General features: G+C 40.8%; 1 protein-coding gene across 2 annotated transcripts in view; it reads left to right on the top strand.

The window, feature by feature from the left end:
- The window catches only part of P2RX2 (purinergic receptor P2X 2), a 126,322-nt gene that overhangs the window by 69,028 nt on the left and 35,446 nt on the right, over positions 1-21,848 (top strand). The window contains exons 6-8 of one of the 2 annotated variants that reach the window (XM_069214651.1): positions 3,187-3,267; positions 6,408-6,546; positions 10,272-10,402. In XM_069214651.1, coding sequence (XP_069070752.1) covers positions 3,187-3,267; positions 6,408-6,546; positions 10,272-10,402 — 351 coding nt within the window. Of the gene's footprint in view, positions 1-3,186; positions 3,268-6,389; positions 6,547-10,271; positions 10,403-21,848 lie in introns of both variants that reach the window. The other variant, XM_069214650.1, reaches the window with a different exon arrangement.

The raw sequence follows: 21,848 nt of genomic DNA, 5'->3' as shown, positions 1-21,848 counted from the left end.
CTTATGGCAATTTGTGTCTTATCACTTCCAGTTTCTCACTCTGTAAAATAAACCCTTCTAAACATTTGCCAGGCACTTATGATCCACTCTGTAGAGCATGTTAACCACATTTGAGCTCGGAGTCTGCACAATATCACTTCTAAGCATCCAGGGTGAACCCAACCACTTCCCCACACCCACCATGAAATTCTGAAGCCTCCATTCAACCTCAATCACTGATAAAGATAAAACCTTAAACTAGTGGCTTTTGACATTTATCCTCAAACTGATGAATTCTGTACACATCTAGTTCGAACCCAATCATCTCCTTACATCCAGCCATAACAATGTTTGCTGAACATCCATCTTGAACCGAATCATTTCTGAACATATAACTCTAACCTAATTACTACGAATTATACAATGTAGCCAACCAATCACTTCTGAATAATCATCCTGAAACACAAAGGCCCTCGTTATGATTCAGGTGCAAATTGAGTATTCCAAGTTTCGGAGACCTCGGGATGGTGGATAGCATCCTATTTGAACCTCTTTTTCTCTTTCTATTTGCCCATGTACTTGTGACGGGTTATCCATGTTAAAGATCAAGCACACCTAAAATAATTTGGGCTACAGTTGGAACTCTGATTCAGGAGCATATTAGAACTTGCACTCGAATCAGGAGTAGTAACACAATTCCCCAAATTCCAATTGGAATTCAGTCATCTTCCTACATCGAAAGTGAACCTCATCACTTCTGAACATTCAACCTGAACCCATCATTTCCATCACTTTCAAGCATGCAAAATAAACCACTTTACTTCTGTACATCCAACATGCACATTAAGTTTTACGAACAAGCTGTTTGAACCAAGATACTTTTATTAGGTTTGAAACTAATCACTTCTCAGCATCCTCGGTAAATGTAATCACTTCTGTATAACTAGTGTAAAGTAAGAGACTAAACATCCAGCATGAAGGCTTAACTGACACAAATATGTGTTGAACCTGCAGTCTCACCCTCTTACTCACTCTTTACTAATCCTGGCATACCTGTTTTCCTTATAACAACACTTCTACCTAGTAAGCCAGCTCCTTCTTTATGTTTTATGATCTGTTCCTGAAATCTAGACATCCTTAGGGAGGAACCCAGGGATGGCATCCACCTATCTCACCCTACTTGAGGGGAGGGTGATCCCTGTGGGAAAGAGCAACTATGATGAAAATTCATGACCCTCATTGAAGGTAAACACAACTCAAAACTCAAAATCCTTAGACGTCATCGTAAATTACATGGTACTGTTTCAGAATCAAGGTTCTATGTTTTTATTGGGTATGTGCATGTTATCATTACAATTAATACTAATTAACCTAAAAAATAGATAGCAGTGCTGAGGTTAAAGTTGAACGTACAGGTGTAAATGGATAAATTGGTTGCTTTGGAGTCACTGAGTTCATGTAAGTTGTACAGAAGTGATTGAATTTTCTGTGAAAGTGATTTGGTTCAGACAGTAAGAAAGTGAAGAGATGACAGAATGTTCTGGTTAAATAAGTATAGACATTTGTAGTTTCAGGAATAATGTTCATGGAATAATGTTCATGATTGTGTTAAAGCTGGATGTATAAAAGTGACTGGTTTCAGATTTAACTCAGATGATAGTGTTCATGTTAGGTGTTTAGACAGCAGTGATGCGGGTCATGGTGGATGTTTAGTCACATTCAGGGGCATTCTAGATATACAGAAGTGGTTTTTATCTTAGAAGTTCGAAAATAATTGGGTTCAAAATGAAAATCCAGATATAAACCAAAACACTTAGAGATTGTCATTGTGAAAAGATGATATAACTTTCAATAGGAAAAGGAAGCTAGACACTCAGCCAGAAGAGGAACCTCTCAATATGGTTCCTAACCTTTTGACTCCTGTAGAACCCCCACGGAATAACTACTGGAAAGCCAGAACCCTGCCTAAGCAATTTGAACCTAAAACCAGTACCCAAAAATACAGAATCAAGAAAACATCAAACAAATACAAATTATGAAATATGTTATTGAATAAATGAACAAAACAATTACAAAAATTGATTTCTTTTTTAAATGGGAAGGTTGGGACTTTCTAAAGTTTGGTTATATTGCTAAAAGCCAAATAGATATGCTAGACTGTAGACTAGAACTTTGGGCTTGATTTAGACATTGGTGGAAGGGTTACTCCATCACAACAGTGACAGATTTCTGTCCGCTGAAATCTAAATCCTATTGGATATGGTGGGATTTAGATTTTGGCAGATGGGATATCCATTACCATTGTGACAGAGCAACTCCACCGCTAATATTTAAATCAGGCCCTTAGTCTTTATTGCTTCTAATTCATGCTCTGTTTTTGTTGAGACCACCAATCATCATAGTAGATTCTGCTTGACGTACTTATGTTGCTCCCATGAATTAAGCAAAGGATGCCAACTCAATTTATAGCCTCCATTTCCAAATTCCTTCACATTTACTTAGTGTTTTTAAAATTTACATTTTATTTTTTTAGGTAAATATGTTATTAATCTACTAATTATATTTATTTTTCTAAACAATCGCTGAGTTACTGTATAGATGCCTCACACCCCCAATGGGTCCATGAAAGACAGGTTAAGAACTGTTGCATTAAGGCAGATGTCTTCAAACTGGGTGGCGGGCCCCCCTACCGGGTCCTCAAGTGATCCCAGGGGGGGCGCCAGACTCTTGCTAAAAGAAGCATTATACAGATAACAGGCCTTTGTTTTAAGCAGAAGCATGTTATTGCATATTTAAAAAGGTAACAGTACTTAACTGCAATGTTTAAATAGGTCTAGACATTTTAAACATTGCCATCTTTATGAAATAATTGTGAAAAATTCTAAGGGGGGCCCAATGATTTAAATTTTTCAACTGGGGGGGCACGGCATTAAAAAGTTTGGAGACCACTGCATTAAGGGATTGAGTGCAACATGTTGATGGAAAAATGACTGTCTCATTTGCAGAACCTCTTCAGGATGTCATTCATTCTCCACTCACTCTAAATATTGCAAAATTTGATATCTGAATTTAGGGAAATTACAATGTTCTGTCTCAATTTTAGGATTATTTAATAATCTTACACGCTCTCTTTTTCAAATGTATCCCTTGAGTATTTTCGATGGCTTCAGAGCTGTGACGCTGATTGTACTTTTTTTTTTTATGCAGCGAGTCACTTCAGAGGTTTGCACCAAATTTTACAGTTTTAATCAAGAACAATATCCACTTCCCGCACTTTGGATTCTCCAAGTAAGTACATATTGTTTCTTGGTATGGTGGAAGATGGGATAGTGGTGAGAACACAGTAGGCTTCAGGAGGGAAAATTGATGGTTTAGGACCAATGGTGTGCAACACAAATAACATCAAAGAGGCCAGGGGGATTTGCCACAACATAAAATTGATTAGAACATTAGACTGCTGAGAGCTTCATTTGGGATAAATGAGAGGAACAATAAAGGCTCTTGTTATCTTTCTGCCTTTCCCTGATACATTTTTAGAACATTCTATTCTCTGGGGTCAGAATAGTGATTCCGATCAGCTCTTATAATGGTCACTAAAGCCACTCTACCTTATAATAGAGCCTTGCCTGCAGCTTGGGGCTGTACACGCAGAGAGGATATTTAATGACTGGTATAGCCTGAGACAGAAGAGCTATAATGCTTCTTCAAAACACTGGAGTGCTAACAGCTCCATGAAAAAGACAATAGAGTGGCAGACGTCTACTATAAACACTTGTATGGGACCCCTGCCATCAGAATGCCCTAATCTACAGCCTGACTTTCCATCTCTCTTGCCTCTCCTCAGTTTATGTGGATTGTCCAGGGAAGAGAAACAGGAAGAGACTATGAGGGAGTTAAAACAAGGAGCTTTCCACCCTCTCAATGTCAAAGTGTCACTGGTATGCAGTGAAAGATGGGGGCTCTGAATGAGAGAGGGGGGATTCTCAATGGCCCTGTTGTCTCCCTCCCCTTTACCAAATCAAGAAAGAAATCTGGACTGGCCTAGAGCGAATCAGGGGCAGTAAACACTTGTTCCTAGAAGCTCATGATGTTCCAGTTATGGATGGTTACTCTTAGTCCTATTTGTCCTCATCCCAGTCATTACTTATGAGATGAAGCTAATCTCTAAACAGGAAAACGCCAGGAAAATGCTGCCAATGCAAGTCCTGCACACACCTAACTGGGAACAAGTCAAAACTATCTTTTCACAACCCTAATTCTAAGTATCATACCCCAAGATGATGAGCGATGTCTATAACAATCCCCTTTCTGGTCTTTGATCGCAGGAATCTTGGGACCCCGATGCATGTGCAAAGTCTTTTGCTTGTAATGGTCTGCTTTTGGCCTTGGGGTGCTTTTCTACTTTATTTGAAAACTGAAAATCGAATTCTCTCTGACAAGCGCTCAGACTAGCCAGTCCTGACAGCAATGGCCAGTAATGATCCACACGGCAGATTCTCCACCAGTACCTGAAGCAAACATGGCCACCTTCTTCATAGGGGAAGAGGGAAAGGACTTCTGTGGCCTGGTTCCCTCAGCCACAGACCAGCAGATGTAAAAATAGAAACTCTGATCAATTCCTTTGTAACCCCTCAGTTGTGACTACTGTCATCTCAGAAAAGTATTTGGCTCCCTGTGTCTACTTACTCTGGCAGCGCTCAGTTTGTTAAAGCACCAGTGCCTGTGCTCAAAGCTTTGCTCAGAAGCCCGCAGTCAGCACCGGTGCACAGACTGCCAAGCCTGCGTAGTCTGCAATCAACCTCATGCCTCCTAACCAACTTCCAGACACTCCCGCCCCAAGTTTCTCTATCTCCCTTTATGACGTATTTTCTGTTTTTCTCTTTCTAATTCTTTCTCTTTTGTTCATTTCCCTCTCTTGCTCTCGGGAAATGTTGGATGAGGGAAAATAGGTGCCAGTCCCAAAAAAATGAGTACTAGTGGCCCCCAGCGGCAACCACTGGCTCAAATTAAGCACTGCACTGTGGTGGTATATAGCCAGAATGAGATCACTCCCATAAGGAGAAAACATCGCCTTTTGAAAATCAACAGAGAATGTTATTGCATAGTATGGTTAGATTGTGTTTTATACACAATTCTATCAATGATTTACAGGTTCTCTTTGACTAATGCATACTTTGCCAGGTAATGCAAATGTTGTGTTTTGATCGAAGGCTTATTAATGGGGTTAGTCCATTACCAAACGTTTCCAAACAGAGCAGATAATGGATAATTATCCGTTTTGCCCATGATCACATGATGTGGATGAAGTGATATTCATGCATTTCCTTTCGTGGTTTCTTTCTCTTTCGTGTTCTTGGTGACAGCTCTGTGTTCATGTGATTGCAATGTGCATCCGCTGTGTTTTCCTGTGTATTGTGTTTGTAGATTGTTTTGCATTTTTTGTTTTTGGCTAGTTTATGTGTCTTCATCATGTGGGCATTTAATTTGTGCTTTGACTGGACCGGGTGGAATTTGGTGAGAATGTGTGTGTATTTGGGCACTCATGTCTGTGTGCAGACATGCGTGCTATGTGGGTGAAAGAGAAAGACAATGGAAACCTTGTAGTTAAGAGTATGTCTGTAAGTGGTATGTCAAATATGTTTATATCAGATTGTAATTTTAGGCATGTGAAGATGTTTTTGTGAAATAATGCTCCTCATGAGAGTGCAAATTCACAATATTGGGAACCCCAGGCTGTCTCTTGTTTATCTTGCAATGGAGAGAGAGAGAGAGAAGAGAGGGGGAGAGAGAGGGCGAGAGCCTGAGTCAGTTACGAGGCGGGTTCAATCCCTGATTTGGCTGCAAGGGGACGCACCTCACGCCCATCACTACCACTTGCTTGTGGGCTTGCCCTTCAAAAATCCTTTGATGACATTGGTAAATGGTATAAGTTTTTTCCATCCTTAGGGAGCTTTTATTACCGCCTTGGCCATGGCCCCTGTTACATGGCTAATTGCACTTTTGCCTATAAGTTTGACTGTGAGCGAACTTCTTTTTCCTTTTGTGTGTCTCTTCACGCTGATGCTCATGGCGGCCGTGGTGTTGTGAATCGACTGGTTTATGTGAAACTGTTTTACTTTTAATTTTCAGTGTATGTGGCAAGAAAAGACCGGTTAGCAGTTAACAACACTAATATCTCTAACTCGAGCAAATGCGAGACCCATTGCATTGCAAATGCTTGTTTTTTTCATTGTGCCTATAAATCTAAGGTTTGAACAATGCAAATGTTTGTGTGTCTTGTCACAAAGAGCAGCAAGTGCATGTTACGATTAACATAATAGCTTGGTGTGAGCCTTTGTGTGTCTTTTTACCCTTCACTGCATGTGCATGTTGTTGTGTATTATGTATCTACATGCTTAACATTGCAGCAGCATTGTGTGCATTTTCAGGGGGAACGTTCAGGATCACAAAGGCCACTACCTTAAAAACTGCGTCTTCCATCCCATCACGGATCTCTACTGCCCAATCTTCAGGTTGGGCTTCATCGTGGAGCAGGCAGGCGAGAACTTCACAGAGCTTGCCAACAAGGTACACAAATGTGTAACACCACCAGAAACATCTCAGAGCTAAGATACAGAAGTATACTCCAACCAGTCAACATTTCTCAGCCAGTTATAGGTTTACTCCCCTAAAACATTAAACGTATGACTTTGTAGGTATTTATTCGGTTTGCTCTCTTAAAATTGATGCACAAGGGTTGCAAGACCAAAAGGATCTCTACATCTAAAAGGCGTTGGAAATCTGGTGACAAACTGTAAAAATGAAAACAAGGAATACCCCAAAAGTAAACCTAAGGAAAATTTAGAGCCACCTATCATTGAGAGACCGGAAATACAATCCGAAATTTTACCTAAAACCATTGAAAGTTACCAGACTTGGAAAGTAAACCAAGTACACTGGGAAAACAGCAAACCTTAAGCAAAACTCAAATCACTCTTCATTAAAAAAAACTGGGACGGTCAGTCCAAACACACCCTAAAACAAGTTAACATTGGTAGACTTAGAAACCAAACCATAAAGCCAAATAACATTCACAAACTCATTGAGAAAGATCGGGAAATATAAAGAAGCAAAATGATTAACAATCTTTTTAAAAGGCTGCTCTTAATGTTCACACAGCAGGAGGGCAAACTCAACCAAAAACTAAAGCATACTTGTAAAGCACCCAAAGAAACATTTAAACTACATCAGATACTAAATATATCATACTACTACATAATCTAAGCCAAGAAGCTCTAGAACAGCAAATTAAAAGAATCACTAAAACTACTCAACATGATGGGATAGCAAAGCCAAGTACCCCCTAAAAGTACTTAACATTACTTTGAGAGTAAACCCAGCATACCTAAAACCAATTAATAGTGGAAAAAATTGATAAACCAGGAAAATAAACTCAAGGTGACCCTAACCATTAATTGTGGTGGGAAAGGAGAGCAAACCTGGTAAACGCTAAAATGATTTCACATGGTAGACTGAACCTCTAAGATCACTTAAGTACTAGGCAACATTGCCTTAAAGGGAAACTCTGAAACCACAAAACATTGATCCTGTAAGAGATTAAGCTAAACATAAAATGACCCAAGATAGAGTTAACCAAAGGAACCCCTATAATAAACTAATCTTGCAAGAGTAACAAAAGCATAAAACACTTAATATTCAAAGACTATGAGATTAACCTATCAGAAACCTTTAAACCAATTAAAAACAACATATATAAGGAGCAAACCCAAGAAACTCAAAACCATTTAATTCCTGTAAATTGGAAGAACAAACACATGTAAGACCAAACTCCATGCAACATAACAAAACAATGTAATTTGATAGTCTAGCAGAAAGAACTGAATGAAAATTACTTAAAATTACTTAACATGGAAGATGGGGAAATACTAAACCACTTAAACACAATAGAGATCAAGGATTGTAAGATGGGTTACGCAAACCCAGGGAGCCTGTAAAAGACTGGTATAGCACACCATCAAGGAAAATAAGTTAACAAGATAGACTTAGAAAGCAAAACTAAGGAAACTCCACATCAATTGACAGTAATAGACTGGGAGAACTATGTAACCACTTCAAATCGAAAGACTAGGAAAGCAGACTGGGAAAGTTAACTCCAAGTAACACCTAAACCGCACATTGATAGATTGGAAAAGTACCTACATTCAAAGAAACCTAAGATCACAGTAACACTGATAGACTGGAAAAGTAAACTTTAAAAAAATCTAAACTCCCAATGACATGGATAATATAGAAGAGCAAACCAGAAAAATGCAGAAATTACATAACCTATATTGGAGTAAAACAATATTCAGAAATTCCAGTGATCACTTATTATCTGAGGAACTGTGATAAATTGTCAAGTTGAGTGAATGGACCCAATCCAAGCACTGAGAACCAGGGAGGGTAAAATCAAGGAGTCCCCACTTAGAGTTCATAAACTGTGAAATGAGGATTAAAATTACCTCCATACACACAACACCTCTGAAAGACAGCATGAAAGTAACCCAAGCAAACTAAACTATTACATACTTAATATAGTAGAAGAGCATGGGACACATCGAACAATTTCCTGATGTATCAACAATTCTTAAATTTACTTTACTTATAATTTTCCCTTCTGTAATTTGTTGACATGTTTTATGTCTCTCATAACATTATGTTAGAACTGTTCTTTGGCATTCCCTCCATTCCATAAGGAGTAAAATGCCTAAAAATATTATAATACATTTAGAGAACTGTAGAGTATCTGGAATGTGAGTATCCAAACTACTCATCATGCTGGGCTTTCAACAGATCCAGCCTGAGGAAGACCTGCTACTTTACAGTGCAGTGAGAAGCAAAATCCTCAGCTTCTAGTGTTTTTTAAATAATAAAAAGGCCCCATCCTGGCTTTGTGCACTAGAAGGGCCTTCAAAGAACGCTCAAAGTAAAGGGTTGAGTATGGCATGCAAAGCATCTGGTATCACTTCCCCAATGCCTATATTAGCATTCCCCCCTCAATTCATTTTCCTTCATTATATCAACTGCGACCTAACTCCTCCTATATCTGTTCTCTTACAAGCTTTCATTCTCCCAAGTCATCTTTCACCTGTGACATCAGCTCTTGATCTGATTATGTCCCAAACTTCTTTCTCAATCTGTTATCACTTCTTCTTTCCATTACCCATTTTCTTACTTGTATTTGTGCTACACATTATTGGGGCAAAATATCGAGGACTAAAATATCGAAATGATAATGGCAAGGTAGGTACAGATTGACTATTCTTAACTCACCGCCTATGTTCCTTACCAATAGATATATAATTGAGGTACATAGATGTGGAGTTAAGTAAAGTATATATTTACTAATCTACATATTCCTAACTTGTCAATATTTTTATCCTCATGTTTTCTAATCATATTATTTAGTACGTTGTTTTTAAAATTATATTTAGGTAGAAATCCCTATATTGTCTCCTTAATTTGCTTGTCTGATCTTTTCCCATCTTTTGTTCATTCTACAATTCTTCTCGAGTTCCATTTCAATCTTTTGCCCTCTGCTTCCCTTCTTTCCCCTTCATTTGAAATTCTTTTTGCAACCCTCTCGTCTTCCCCATTTTGGTGTGCATCCTGAATATCGAATCCAGAATATTGAGGAATGCAAATATAGAGGGCAAAATATCTAATCCAAAATACCAAAAGGTAATAAGTATACATTTTCTATACCTAACTCCACATATATATACCTTGGTGATATATATATCTTCAAGGTACTTATATGTAGAGTAAGGAATTGTAAAGCTGAACTTCCCCACATGCACTCATCTTTCATTATTTTGTCTGTAGATATTCTGTCCATGTAATTCTTGTATGTAGATATTCTTGGGTTCAATATTCAGTAATACAACCTCCCTTTTCGATCCCACCCTTCTTGAATATATATTACATCTGACCACAAACTATTAGTTTGCTTACTTCATCAACTCATGCTTTTGTTTCTTCTTCCCTCTATCTCCACTATCTCTTTCCCACTCACATATCTCTTCAGCCTCCAAAGATGCTTTATTTGGAAGTTTGTAGCTTTGTTGCTCTTGTTTGCTACCATCTCTTACCTCGAATTCTTCAACTTACCGTATGACCAGTGTTTGTTCATACTCTCCATCATTCAGCCTTTCTCTCCCATTTCGTTCACCCTCACATTCCCACCCCGATTGCTCTCCATCATTCCTAAGTTTCCTTTCTGTCTATAATAGTCTGTGCCCTTCTTTTTTCAGGGAGGGGTTATTGGAGCTATCATAAACTGGAACTGCAACCTGGACTTGGATGCCTCTGAGTGTATACCTCATTACTCCTTCCGGCGGCTTGACCCTCGAAACAATAAAGCCTCCTCAGGGTACAATTACAGGTGAGTGCCCCGCATGCCCAATACACAGATAGTCAATGAAAGTTTAATTTTTCCCACTCACACGCAGAATAGTAGACAAAAGTACACAGCTATTTTTTGTACTTATGCGATTGATCTGGCTTGCATTAAGGAAGGCAAAGGGTGGCGCCTGAATCCCAAAGCGGGAATAGGAGAGAGCATTTCATTTCAGCATCAGCACCTGAAGAAAAACACGGGATGCACAGAAAACAAAAGCCATTTCCGTTCACCACGCTGATCTGGCTCTACACCTTTTTTTCATGGCCTGTGGGAGAGGTACTAATATCCTTATTCCCTACACCTATGTGGCAGTAACAGCTGTTATTGTCCTCTGGTGCAGGCAATAATGCTATATTGGATTGACTTCCTGTTTCGAACGCAGTAATGTACAATTAGGCCAAGGTAGTTGCAAAGACCTTTGGTACTCCAAGTAGCTTGGTATGCAACTTTATTGACAGAAATACTAAAAGATCATTGTTCCTGCAAGTTATTGGATTCACCTGTGCAGGAGTTGATCAGAACCTTGGGTTGGGAAAATGAGATTACGGATGCCTTATTTTTCAGCTCTTTTTTAAATGCTTAAAGAGCATTAGCGAGAGAAAAATAAAAGGCATTCAATTACTGAGCATGAAGCCATGTTTTTAGCAGTTTACAAAATGAATAGAACACAGATCCTGCTCAAATCGCAAAAGGAGGAAAATTGAGGGGGTGGGCTAGTAAATGGAGAGATCTTCTGCCCCTGTTGCAGGGCTGGCTTTACGGCGGTGCAGCCCCAGGGGCGCTAATCTGGAGGGGACACTGACCTTAAGGGGGCACCTTGTTTAGCAATAACTTACAATATAAAAGCACCTGCTGCAGAGTTCTTTGTGTGTCCAGCTTTCAGGAGGCAATAAAAATGTCAAGATGACTCTTGTGATTAATCTTCCTGCAATAGAGAGAGACTGGAGTTTTGCCTAGTGACAGTTTTGACTCAGCATAAAGTAGCACAGAGGGTTATAATATGCCTGCTGCAAAGAACAGATCTGTATTTGTTGTGGATAGCTGAGTGGATTAGTATAGCCAGCCTTTACCATTGCTTTAAAACAAATGAAAAGTATGTGAGAGAGGGGGCTATGGAGAGATGAGTGGCACCTTGGCCAGGTGGTAAAGAGGGAACCTGAGGAGGAGGACATGGGAGAGGTGCACCAAAAAGATTGACGCACCAGACTCCACCAGCGCTAAAGCTGACCCTGCCCAGTTATACAGCTTAAGCACTGGTGGAAGAACTTAGATGCCGGGAAGTACTATATTTTGTAAACATCTTGGAATAAAATGCCGTAGAACTGTTGTGGAAAACTTTATACATGAGTTAATCAACTTTAAAATGCTTGCACTTATTAATTGGCAGCTAATGTAGTTGGTTGCTGGTTGCAGTATTCAGATTCCTGGTCAAACATTTCCATATTGAATATCAATCTTGCCAACACATTCTCAGTCTCTGCAGCCTTTTTCAAGACTTTGTCTAGGGTGAGGAAGGCTAGATTCCCATACTCTGTAGGAAGACATCAGTGATAATCACTCTATATTGGAATGAGAGAAATGGAAAAAATCCTACTAAGCTACTTAACCTGGAATAAACACTGTTTTATGACCGCTTAAATCCGTGGCTCAATTTACAGTTTTGAGTGCAAAATGAAGGCCTAATTACATGCAAATTAGACTATTTCTTGGCAAGGAGGAGCTCTAGAAACAAGTGTCCCACTAATTAATCTTGTAGAAGACAGGAAGAATTAGTCTCACTTGAAATCAGTTTCAAGACGTCTCCATCCATGCATGTGTGGTTTCAAGTAATGATAGAAAATCAGCAGCGTTAATTAAACTACAAACAGACTGGGTCTGATCTACATAACAATATAGCTTTATTTGAATGTTATGCTGGATGTGAATCAGTGGATTTAGATATAAATTAAATTAAATAGCAGAGGGGATGAGAAGGTCCTTTGTTGCAAACTGCCAAGAAAGACTTCTGATACAGGAAAAAAGCAGTTGAGATAAATACTTTGAGCCCTGTTAAAGAGAGAAGTGAACAAGGCAAGGGCAGTGCCATTCATACTAAGCAAATCTATCTGATGCAGAAGCAGTGTAATACAGATGGCATCAAAGGCAGTGGAGACGTCAAGTAAAATTAGTACTCTCATTGTCTCCATCAGCAATCATGCTCAACTCATCTATGACTGATGTAATAACATAATCAAACAACGGCATGGTCTAAAGCCGACATGGAAATCATATAGTAAGTGTTTCTCTTTTGTAAAGTCTTGTGGCTGCAAAGTGATAGTTTCCTCAATATGTTTTGAAAAATATGAAGTGATAGGGTGTTAGTTTTTCAAGTCATCAGGGTCTACTTGTTTTTGTAAGGTGAGGGTAGACCACCATGTTTACATTTATGTGGAGAAATACCCAACTAGGGATAGAAATTAACAATAACATGCAAGTTGGGAGCTACTTTACCTTTAATAATTCTCCAAAGAATGGCCAACAGAGGATTAGGAGAGCTGGAAGCCCTACTGGATCAGCTTTGACCATTCATTAATCGAGATAGGCTTTACAAGATATTACCTTGACGATGTTTCATAACCAATGAGCTGCTAATGAGACTCAATATAGATCTATAATCTGTGGATGAGGGCAATATTTTGGCTGGTGGGACATAACTTAAGGTTACAGGAGATGAAAAACTAGAAATGGAAGCCATTTTTTTCTGAGAAAAACTCAGCCAAATTGTTGAAGAAACATTGAGTAAGAGCAATAGATTTAGGCATAGACATAAGATATGTACTATGTTTACTGGCTGAAAACAATTCTTTAGTCACATTTTTAACAGCCAAGGTATTTAAAGAGTAATCGGATATTTTAGCTGATCTAATCAAAAAACAATATTTCCACAGCTGGTTGCAGTATAAAGTTATAGCCTTGGAATTATAGAATGTACTCCACTTTCTTGTCAAATGGCTTAGAATTGACTTTTCCTTGTCTGAGAATTGGGTGTAAACCGTTTACAGGAAGCATGAGCCAGATGGACCTTTTTGCTGTGAAGGTGTTGTCCCATCAACCGGAAAAGGAAATAAAAGAAGTGTGTCTGCTTAGTTACATTACTATCCAACCGTTACATTACTATCCAACCAGTTTCGTTTATATTTCCTGCAATTCTGTCTGGACAAGGTAGCTGAATCAATTAGAATTGGATTGGAATAGGAAAGGCAATTACATGATGATAAGACCAAGATATATCAATAGTAGAAATAAAATAATCTCAACTTGTGGAAGTGAAAATTGGTCCAACCAATGTTTTGTGAGTAGGACCCTGAACATGATGACGCAAACATGTTTGGGTCGTACTCACAAAAAATACTATTTTGAGAATATAATCATTAGGACTTCTCCCTAAACATTAAAATCTCCCGGAATAAAGAAATGGGTCTGGTGTCTGAGGGACAGTAGAATTAATTCTTCTAACTGAAAGAAATATTTAGTGGCAAGGTCTGGAGGGCGAGAATTCAACAAGCACCCTATGGGCATCTATAAAACTCAGAGGACATTCTCAGCCCTGGGAAACTGAGAACAGAAATGCACATCAATAGTCATGCAATCTTTATATAAAATATATCTGCCGTGACCCCATCTACCAGGAAGGACCAAGCCTTCAATAATAGGGATATGAACCTCTGAGAGCCACGTCTTTGTGAGGAACAGTAAACGTGGCCCATTATCAGACTGAGATTATTAATACCTGTTCTATGTTTCATTGCCAAACTCAAATTTCAGAGGCAGGCAGAGAACATCGGCTTATTCATGTTATGATGATTAAACATCCCAAAGTGAGATGCCACATGTCTAAGGGGGAGCTATGACGAAGGCTCTCTTTGGTTAATATGCTATCAGTAACTCAATAAGAGTACTGAAACAGGCAGTGTGGGTTGCCGATGCCACATCCGGGTGTGGAGAGGTGCAGATGGGCTTGCCTTGGACACACCTTCGATGTGCTGCCTGTGTGTCCACTGCATAGACATGCAGCCAATTTCCTTTTCAAGGCACCTGCCTTCCCACGCATGCTCAGATTGTCTCATGACTAGACCGCTGAGTGACAACTCTACGCATGGAATAAGAGCAGCAAAATCAATATAAAAGAAAAAAAACACTCAAGAAATAAAGTGCAGTATTGGAATAATAAAATGGACCATTGCTGTAAAAAGTGTAAAGTGCAAAACTATTAACAGGCTTAAAACAGGACTTGGGTTAAGTATAAAACAAAGGCATACAAACAAAGTGTCTGCCAAAGGCACAGAGTGCTGCCAGGCAAGAATCGCAATGTGTTACTGCTGCAGTCAATATGTCCCCAAAGGATGAAAAAGATGTAAGCAGGCATATGTATCCATTGATAATTATATAGCGAAGACTTAGTTGAAAGCAATGGAGCTCTGCACATTAATTGAGGGAATATGAGATGCTTTAGAAGATTGTGTACAACAAGCATGGGGATTGCACTAACACAATTTACACATTACGGTTTACATTTTTTTCACAGAGAGATTACATAATTTGCCCAGAATCACACAATCTTGTGTGAAGTGCCAGGCCAGGATTCAGACCCATACGCAGCTGCTCTATAACACATCTCCAAGCAGAATAATCTCACAAGGATCCCACAGGGAAAACTGCTCCAGAAAAATGGAGCAAATATCAAGGGCAAAAAATATCTAAGGTGGCCAATGAATGCGACAAGAAATAAGATAATCAAAACCATTACTACATATCCTTTTCAATCCAAGCTCCCTTTTATACAAGTAGAAAAGGAAGTGATTTGACAGGAAATGTTCAATTGAAACTGTCAGTACAAACTGGGAAGATGGTCATCTTAATTAGGAATGAATATAACCTCAACCACACCCACTGTCACAGGAAATAGGCATTGATATGCCCATAGGTTGGCAGGTGCAAGATTAGATATTGTGAGCTTGACATCCTGCTCTTGATTGAGCTAGTGTCTCTGGACGACCATACAACCAAACTCTTTCCTCCAAAGTCTCAGCCTGATATCCTGGACCATGCAAAAGAACTATCAGCAGAAACCCCTACAGGACTTCCATGGCTGTGTGCGTGCCACTGCCAGCCTGCAGTTTTGATGGTAGCAGAAAGGTAATCCTTCCTGCACATCAAGCATGCTGCCTTCCCATCTGCAGATACAGAATCAGATTGCCTTGTTATTGCCTCCATGGACATACGACACAATAGTATGAGGCCTAGATCAAAAGATCAAAAAGTATTTGAGCAAACCCACTGGTGAAAATGAATAGAACAGCAGAGCTGCAACTGTTGGCGTTAGTTAAACACATTTGTTCTGATCGTGGTCAAAAAAGAAATCCAAAATGCACACCTGGGAATAGGTGGCTTTAGGCATGCCATATCTTTAGCAGCTATCTGAAACCATGATCATCAGTCGTATCTTGTATGGGTTGAGCGCCCTAGCCGGTTTCTTTAAATCTAATTGGCTATTTCACCCCAGCGGTTGCCAGGTTGTTAACCTGCAGCCAGTGGTCAGACGTGGGACAAGTCAGTGATAAGACTGTCATCTGTATACTAGTGAAACTGCTGACCAAATCCCCTGACTTTAGACCAGAGGTGTAGCGTCTTCATTGAACATGACCAGAGATGGTACTGACATGATATTCATCGGTAAAAGCCAAAGCCCTGGGAATTTTGTAGGATAAAGAGCTTTCATTTATAAGCTCACTCTCCTCGACTAGTTTCCATGTGATGTATCTTCTAGGAAAGATTCTCCAATTTCTGTGTGTTTACAGACTGTTGTAGAAGTCTCTACCCTGGCCTTTCAGGCAGTAATCAGTCTAAACCTCAAAGAAAATATGCACTCATCTCTAACAAGCACAGGGCCCTTCACTGGCGCTAAATAATAAGGCAAATAATCAATTTTAAGACCCTTAGTCTCATGTATAAGATTTAATATTGTCCCTATTGCTCCTGAATGAAAATTTATTTTAGACTATGGCCTCGATTCAGAATGCCCCAGTTAATTGCAAAATATCCTTTTACCACACATATTGCAACTAAGAATTAGGCAGCACAGACTACATCCCACAATTCCCCACAGGTAGATATCAGAAGGTCAAACTTGCCGAGCTCCGAAGGTGAAAAAGTCCTAGAAAATACTGAAACAGGCACATTTTGTGCAGTAAGCGCCAAAAAACGCATGTTAATGTCCCATATTGACTGGTGAAACTGGTAATTGGATTAATGTATTTGGTCCCATAAATAGCGATACTGAGAGCATCAATGTCCATTAGATGCATAAACAGTGACCCAGCACCATCCAACCCTACGTAGAACTTGCAAAAGATTGTGCTCAAACTGATGTCTTTTATTGCAAGTCGCTGCCATCAAACGCTCGTGTGTGGGTGGAGGGTCCATAAGTTATCTTGATCACAAGGTTTTGAATGATCTTCCTTTTCAAACCACTGTCTTGAGAACCACTTAGTTTTTAGAAGAACTCCTATGACTTGTGTGTTCTGTTTTTTGTTTACCTTTCAGGTTCGTTGTGCGTTTTCTCTTTTTGCAGTGGGTTTCTTTAGTTGTTTTATTTTGTTTATCCCTTTACGATTCAGTGACAGGATGCCCCTTGTGTTGAACCTCGAGCTGTACAGATATTAAAGCAGATCCTAAGGGGTTGCCGTCCAGATCCATCCCACTCCTTGAGTAGGGATGTGACCACAGGTGACATGTGGGAGAACATACCTACCTATTTAGTACTGTCACTTAACAATGAAGTTAGCTTTACGCCACTTGGCCCCATATGTTGTAACAACCGCTACCTTAATCTCAAGATGTGACCACCCATCCTTCCTTTATGGCGGCCTCTGTGCCCTACTTCTATATTGTTTCTTCCCCCTTGAGTTAAATTTTCCATTTCCTCTCCCTACCTCGCTCACAGGGTTTCACACAGTGTGGTGATGCTCTTCGAATGACCGTCTACTTTGTTCATGAATTAAATTAAACAACAGAAAAAAATTCATTAAAATGCATCTAGGTCTTCCTGTATAGTCACATGCGCTGTGGGCCACTGAGGGCCAATATTGATGGTTGCGATACAAAGCCTGTGCATGCCTAGTCTTCTGTGCACTCTTCTCTGTGGAACAAATGCCTGTCGTGCAGTCCCCGTTGTCGATTAATTGTTACTTCTCTGGGATATTTCTGCTCTTTACTCCATGTATTTCTGCTGTGTAGTTCTTGCAATACTCAACATGTGTCTTTCCTGTGCAGTTTCTAGTGTCCAGGGCCCATTGCTCTCCTTTGCAGTCTCTGCTCTTCAAGCCATGTCTATCTCATCTGCAGAGTCTTTGCTGTCCAAGGCATTTTACTCCCTCCTGGCTGTCTCTGCTACTCAAGGCATAGTTGGCTCCTGTGCTGTGTGTCTGCACTTCAGCGTATGTGTCCATCCTATGCAGCCTGTGTTGCCTAGGGCACATCTCTGTCCTGAGAAGAGGCCCTGCTGTCCTCAGTATCTCTCTTACATAGGCAGATTCTGTGCTGCATGGGACCACCTCTCAGCTGTGTAACACCTTTGTCCCAGTTAGAGTCTCTCTGCTGGGCAGAGACAGTGCCGGATTTAGGATAGTGCGACCGGTGCCACCGCACACCACATTCAGAGGCGCCGCATTATGGATCTTCTTATGAGGCTAAAGGCACCTGCTGCAGAGTTCCTTGCGTGCCCAGCAATTTTCAGGGGATAAGACAAACTGCAAGGTAACTCTGGTGACTAATGTAGTTGACGGAGAGATCCTGATTTTGTCTAGTCACACTTTTGACTTATCATAATGTAGCGCAGCGGGATAATGTGCCTCCTGCAAAGTACAACCTGTAACATGCATATCACAGAATTTGATTTCATCTGGCCAGCTCAGTGGGTTACAGCTTTTGTCACAGAGATACTTTTGTTATTCACAGTTTATAAATTATAATTCTAATACATTACAGTGAGCTGTGAACACAGACCCAAATAGCAGCATACAAACTGCAAGATATGGTTTAGAAACGTACTGTTTTCCCCAATATTTTGCTATTCTATGGTTGTTAAAAAGGATTCACTTGGATAGTAATAAATTCTATGTTACTTTTTTAAAACCTGAGTTTGCATATCTCCAGACCAAGCACTCATAACATATAGGCCCATATTTATACTTTTTTAGCGCCGCATTTACGGCATTTTTTGACGCAAAAGCGGCGCAAACTTGCAAAATACAATTGTATTTTGCAAGTGTGCGCCGCTTTTGCGTAAAAAAGCGGCGCAAATGCGGCGCTAAAAAAAGTATAAATATGGGCCATAATGCCTACCAGTATGGATGATATGTGACTTCTACATATCGTAGTCCTCATTGTCTCATGTAACATTTCCTAAACATTGATCTACACACTTGGATACGTCACAGTCTCTGAATAATATGCACATACTGTGTGTAACCGTAAAGCACTCTGACAACCTATAATGGGATGAGTAACTAAAAAAGAAACTAAATACCTGCCAGAGAGCAGCTATGGAGAGATGAGGGGCACCGTTGAAGGGTGGTAGTCAGAGAATATGCGGAAAAGAATGTCAATGGGGGCGCCAACAAAGATGGTCACCGCCTGACTTTCTCCTGTGCAAAATGACTGCTGCCTGGGTCACAGTCCAGTGGTACTGAATCTCCCTTCCAGATCTTTCCTGTTCATGCAGAGGTGCTGCACACAGTACCCGTTATAAAGAACATGCATGTCTTCTGCCCAGAGTCTATGTTATCCAAGCCAGATCGCTCTCTTCTCTGCATTTCCGCTGCCCATGCTTTGTCTCTCTCATGTGCAAAGTCTCTCCTGTCTAAGACAATTCTCCCTCCCGGACAGAATGATTGTTGTCTTTTTACTTCTTTGCTGTTTCTTTTGAACAGAGCATCCCGCTCTTATGTGCTGAACCTATGCCATCTCTGATATACGTTTGTTGGCTGTCTGAGGCACAAATCGATTGTGCCACGTCTCAGCTCCCTAGGCACACCTGTCTCCTTTGCACATATGTTTCTCTCTTGTGCTGGTTCCCTGCTGCACATGCCATGTTTCTAGCTTGTGTGCAGTCTCTGCTTCCTATGGAATTATTAACCTTTGTAAACTCACTACAGCACTAGTCATGTCTCCATTCTGTATAGTGTCTGCAGTGACTGAACTCTCTCTCTCTCTCTCTCTTTTGTAGAGTCTACGTTGACCCAGGCATACAACCCTCCCATCTAGAATCTCTCCCCTCTGTTGGGTCTCAGCTCCCTTAGGAAGTCTGCACCTGTACAGATTACCTGCTAATAGGGTGTAGTGCCCCGTGCTGCTCTGCCCCTAATTTCACCATTTCTGGCTGACTCCTTACACTTTTCCGTGCAGTAGTCTCTTGATACAAGTCCCTTGGCACGTGCTCTACATGATTTTGTTATGGTTCTCCACAATTAGATGAAAGGAGGGTTCACCTAAAATGCTCCTTCCAGGTCCGAGATATGACATGATGACATTACGCAGGGCTGGTGCAAGAATATTTATCTTAATGGGGTGCAAGTGTTTTCACCTGCACCATTGGTTTAGCATGTGGCCTACCAGGCATTTGTGGTAAAGCCATGCAGTCTGTCTCATGACTCTTTACCTTTCCCACGCAAGAGAAGTATGTTTGTACATTTTTGCATGTACATATAGGGCTGTGGTGGCTCAATTTATGGGTCCCTATTCATTTGTGGGTTGCCATTACGAAAGCTGTAGATGTTGCTGGCACTTGTCTCCCCTCGGTGTCCCTGCATGCGCCTGCATTGCTTCTTCTGCCCCCCCCCCCCAGACACAGACTATTGTAACTTGAGGTGGTGGGTGTCTTGCTCTGTTTGGTTCAGATCAACAAACTTTGGGGGGGAGACAGTGGGGGTCTTTGTGTTCCTCTAGATCCATATATTTTGGTTGCATTATGGGTCACTCACCATCGCAACGGTGCTAGAGACACTGTAAACATTCATGCATATTCTTTAATATGGGGGTGAACTACATACATTGCAATATGCACCTACTTGTTTGGTTTAATCCGAATAGTAATGGGCTGCTCCTTGCCTGAGGGGCTAGTTGCCTGTCACCCACTACCACTGATTCAGAATATAAGCTGGCTTGTGAGGCAGGTGCGAGATACCCCTTTTGTACTGCAGAAGGGCTCTGCACTCCAATACAGAGGAGAGGACTGTTGCAGGTGCAGTTTCTTTGGCTGCCTTCCTGTAACAGTGGAGACCAGACTTACTGGTGAAGAAAAGCCTATTGCTGCTTGAACATGATCCACAAGAGGCCGACTGCCCTATGAGAGCCCTGCCCTAACTCCACAAAGAAGAGCCACTAAGACCTTGAAGGCCTGCTGTCTGAGGGGAAGTCACTTGCCCGGAACCTGATCGCTGCTGTGCATTCTATCCCAGCCCTAGAATAATAACACTGTGAAAGAGATTCTCTTCTACCTCTCTCCATGCTTCCATGCAAGTGAGACCCCAATTGCAATGGAAGATCCTCCAAGGAATGTCACTGGCTTTCTGTGGGTTGCCTAGCATACTCTTCCTCTGTTGATCGGAGGTGCCAAGGGCTTTCACATCTTCTCTTCTTTCATAACTTCTTGTTGCTGCCTTTTGATGTGCCCTTCGCTTTCTACATGTCTGGAAAGCCATTGCGTAAGTTATGTACCCTATGTGCACTTCCTGGCTCCAGATGCCTACCCTTGGCCTAGCTGCTGACCAAAAGCTATCGGGAAGCGACTCGTATGAGGACCCTTTCCCTGCTGCACTCTCATAAAGAACTGAAAATGTAAACACATAGAAAATGCCTGCTTCCTGGCAGGTTTTACATGCAGGACCTAAGATGTGATATACCTTACTAGGAGGACTTCAGGCCACACTCTGCCTGCGCTGGGTAAACGTTTGTTAACATAATCAGGCAGTGAAAGAATCCTTAGCTTTGTACTGAATCGTTTTCCGGGACGGACTGGCTGTGGCAGGCATCAGGCATTTCCCTATTGGGCTGGAAGGGTGGGGATGGTTTTTCAGTGGTGGAGGCTAGTTTTGTTAGTGGGGCTGGTTTTGCAGCAGTGCGGCAACATTGGCCCCCAGTAACAAAAGAACAAGTGCTTCGCCATCGCCCCCTCGCTCGGGGGGTTGCTATGACAAATTTGCCAGGGCTGCTTTGGGTTCCTAGTCCGGCCCTGATCATTTTAACTATGGAGCTATCATGTTCATCCTAAAGGATTGGACCTAATTGTGAATAAAGATGTCTCTCCTTTTAGAGGCTATAAAACTAACTTGACAATATAGTTAATGAGTATATGTTTATGTGTTACTTGTAACCTGTATCTCAGCCTCCA

This window comes from Pleurodeles waltl, chromosome 11, assembly GCF_031143425.1.
Source record: "Pleurodeles waltl isolate 20211129_DDA chromosome 11, aPleWal1.hap1.20221129, whole genome shotgun sequence".
NCBI lineage: Eukaryota > Metazoa > Chordata > Amphibia > Caudata > Salamandridae > Pleurodeles > Pleurodeles waltl.
Note: the sequence above shows the minus strand (reverse complement) of the source record. Positions and strands in the feature narration are given on the sequence as shown.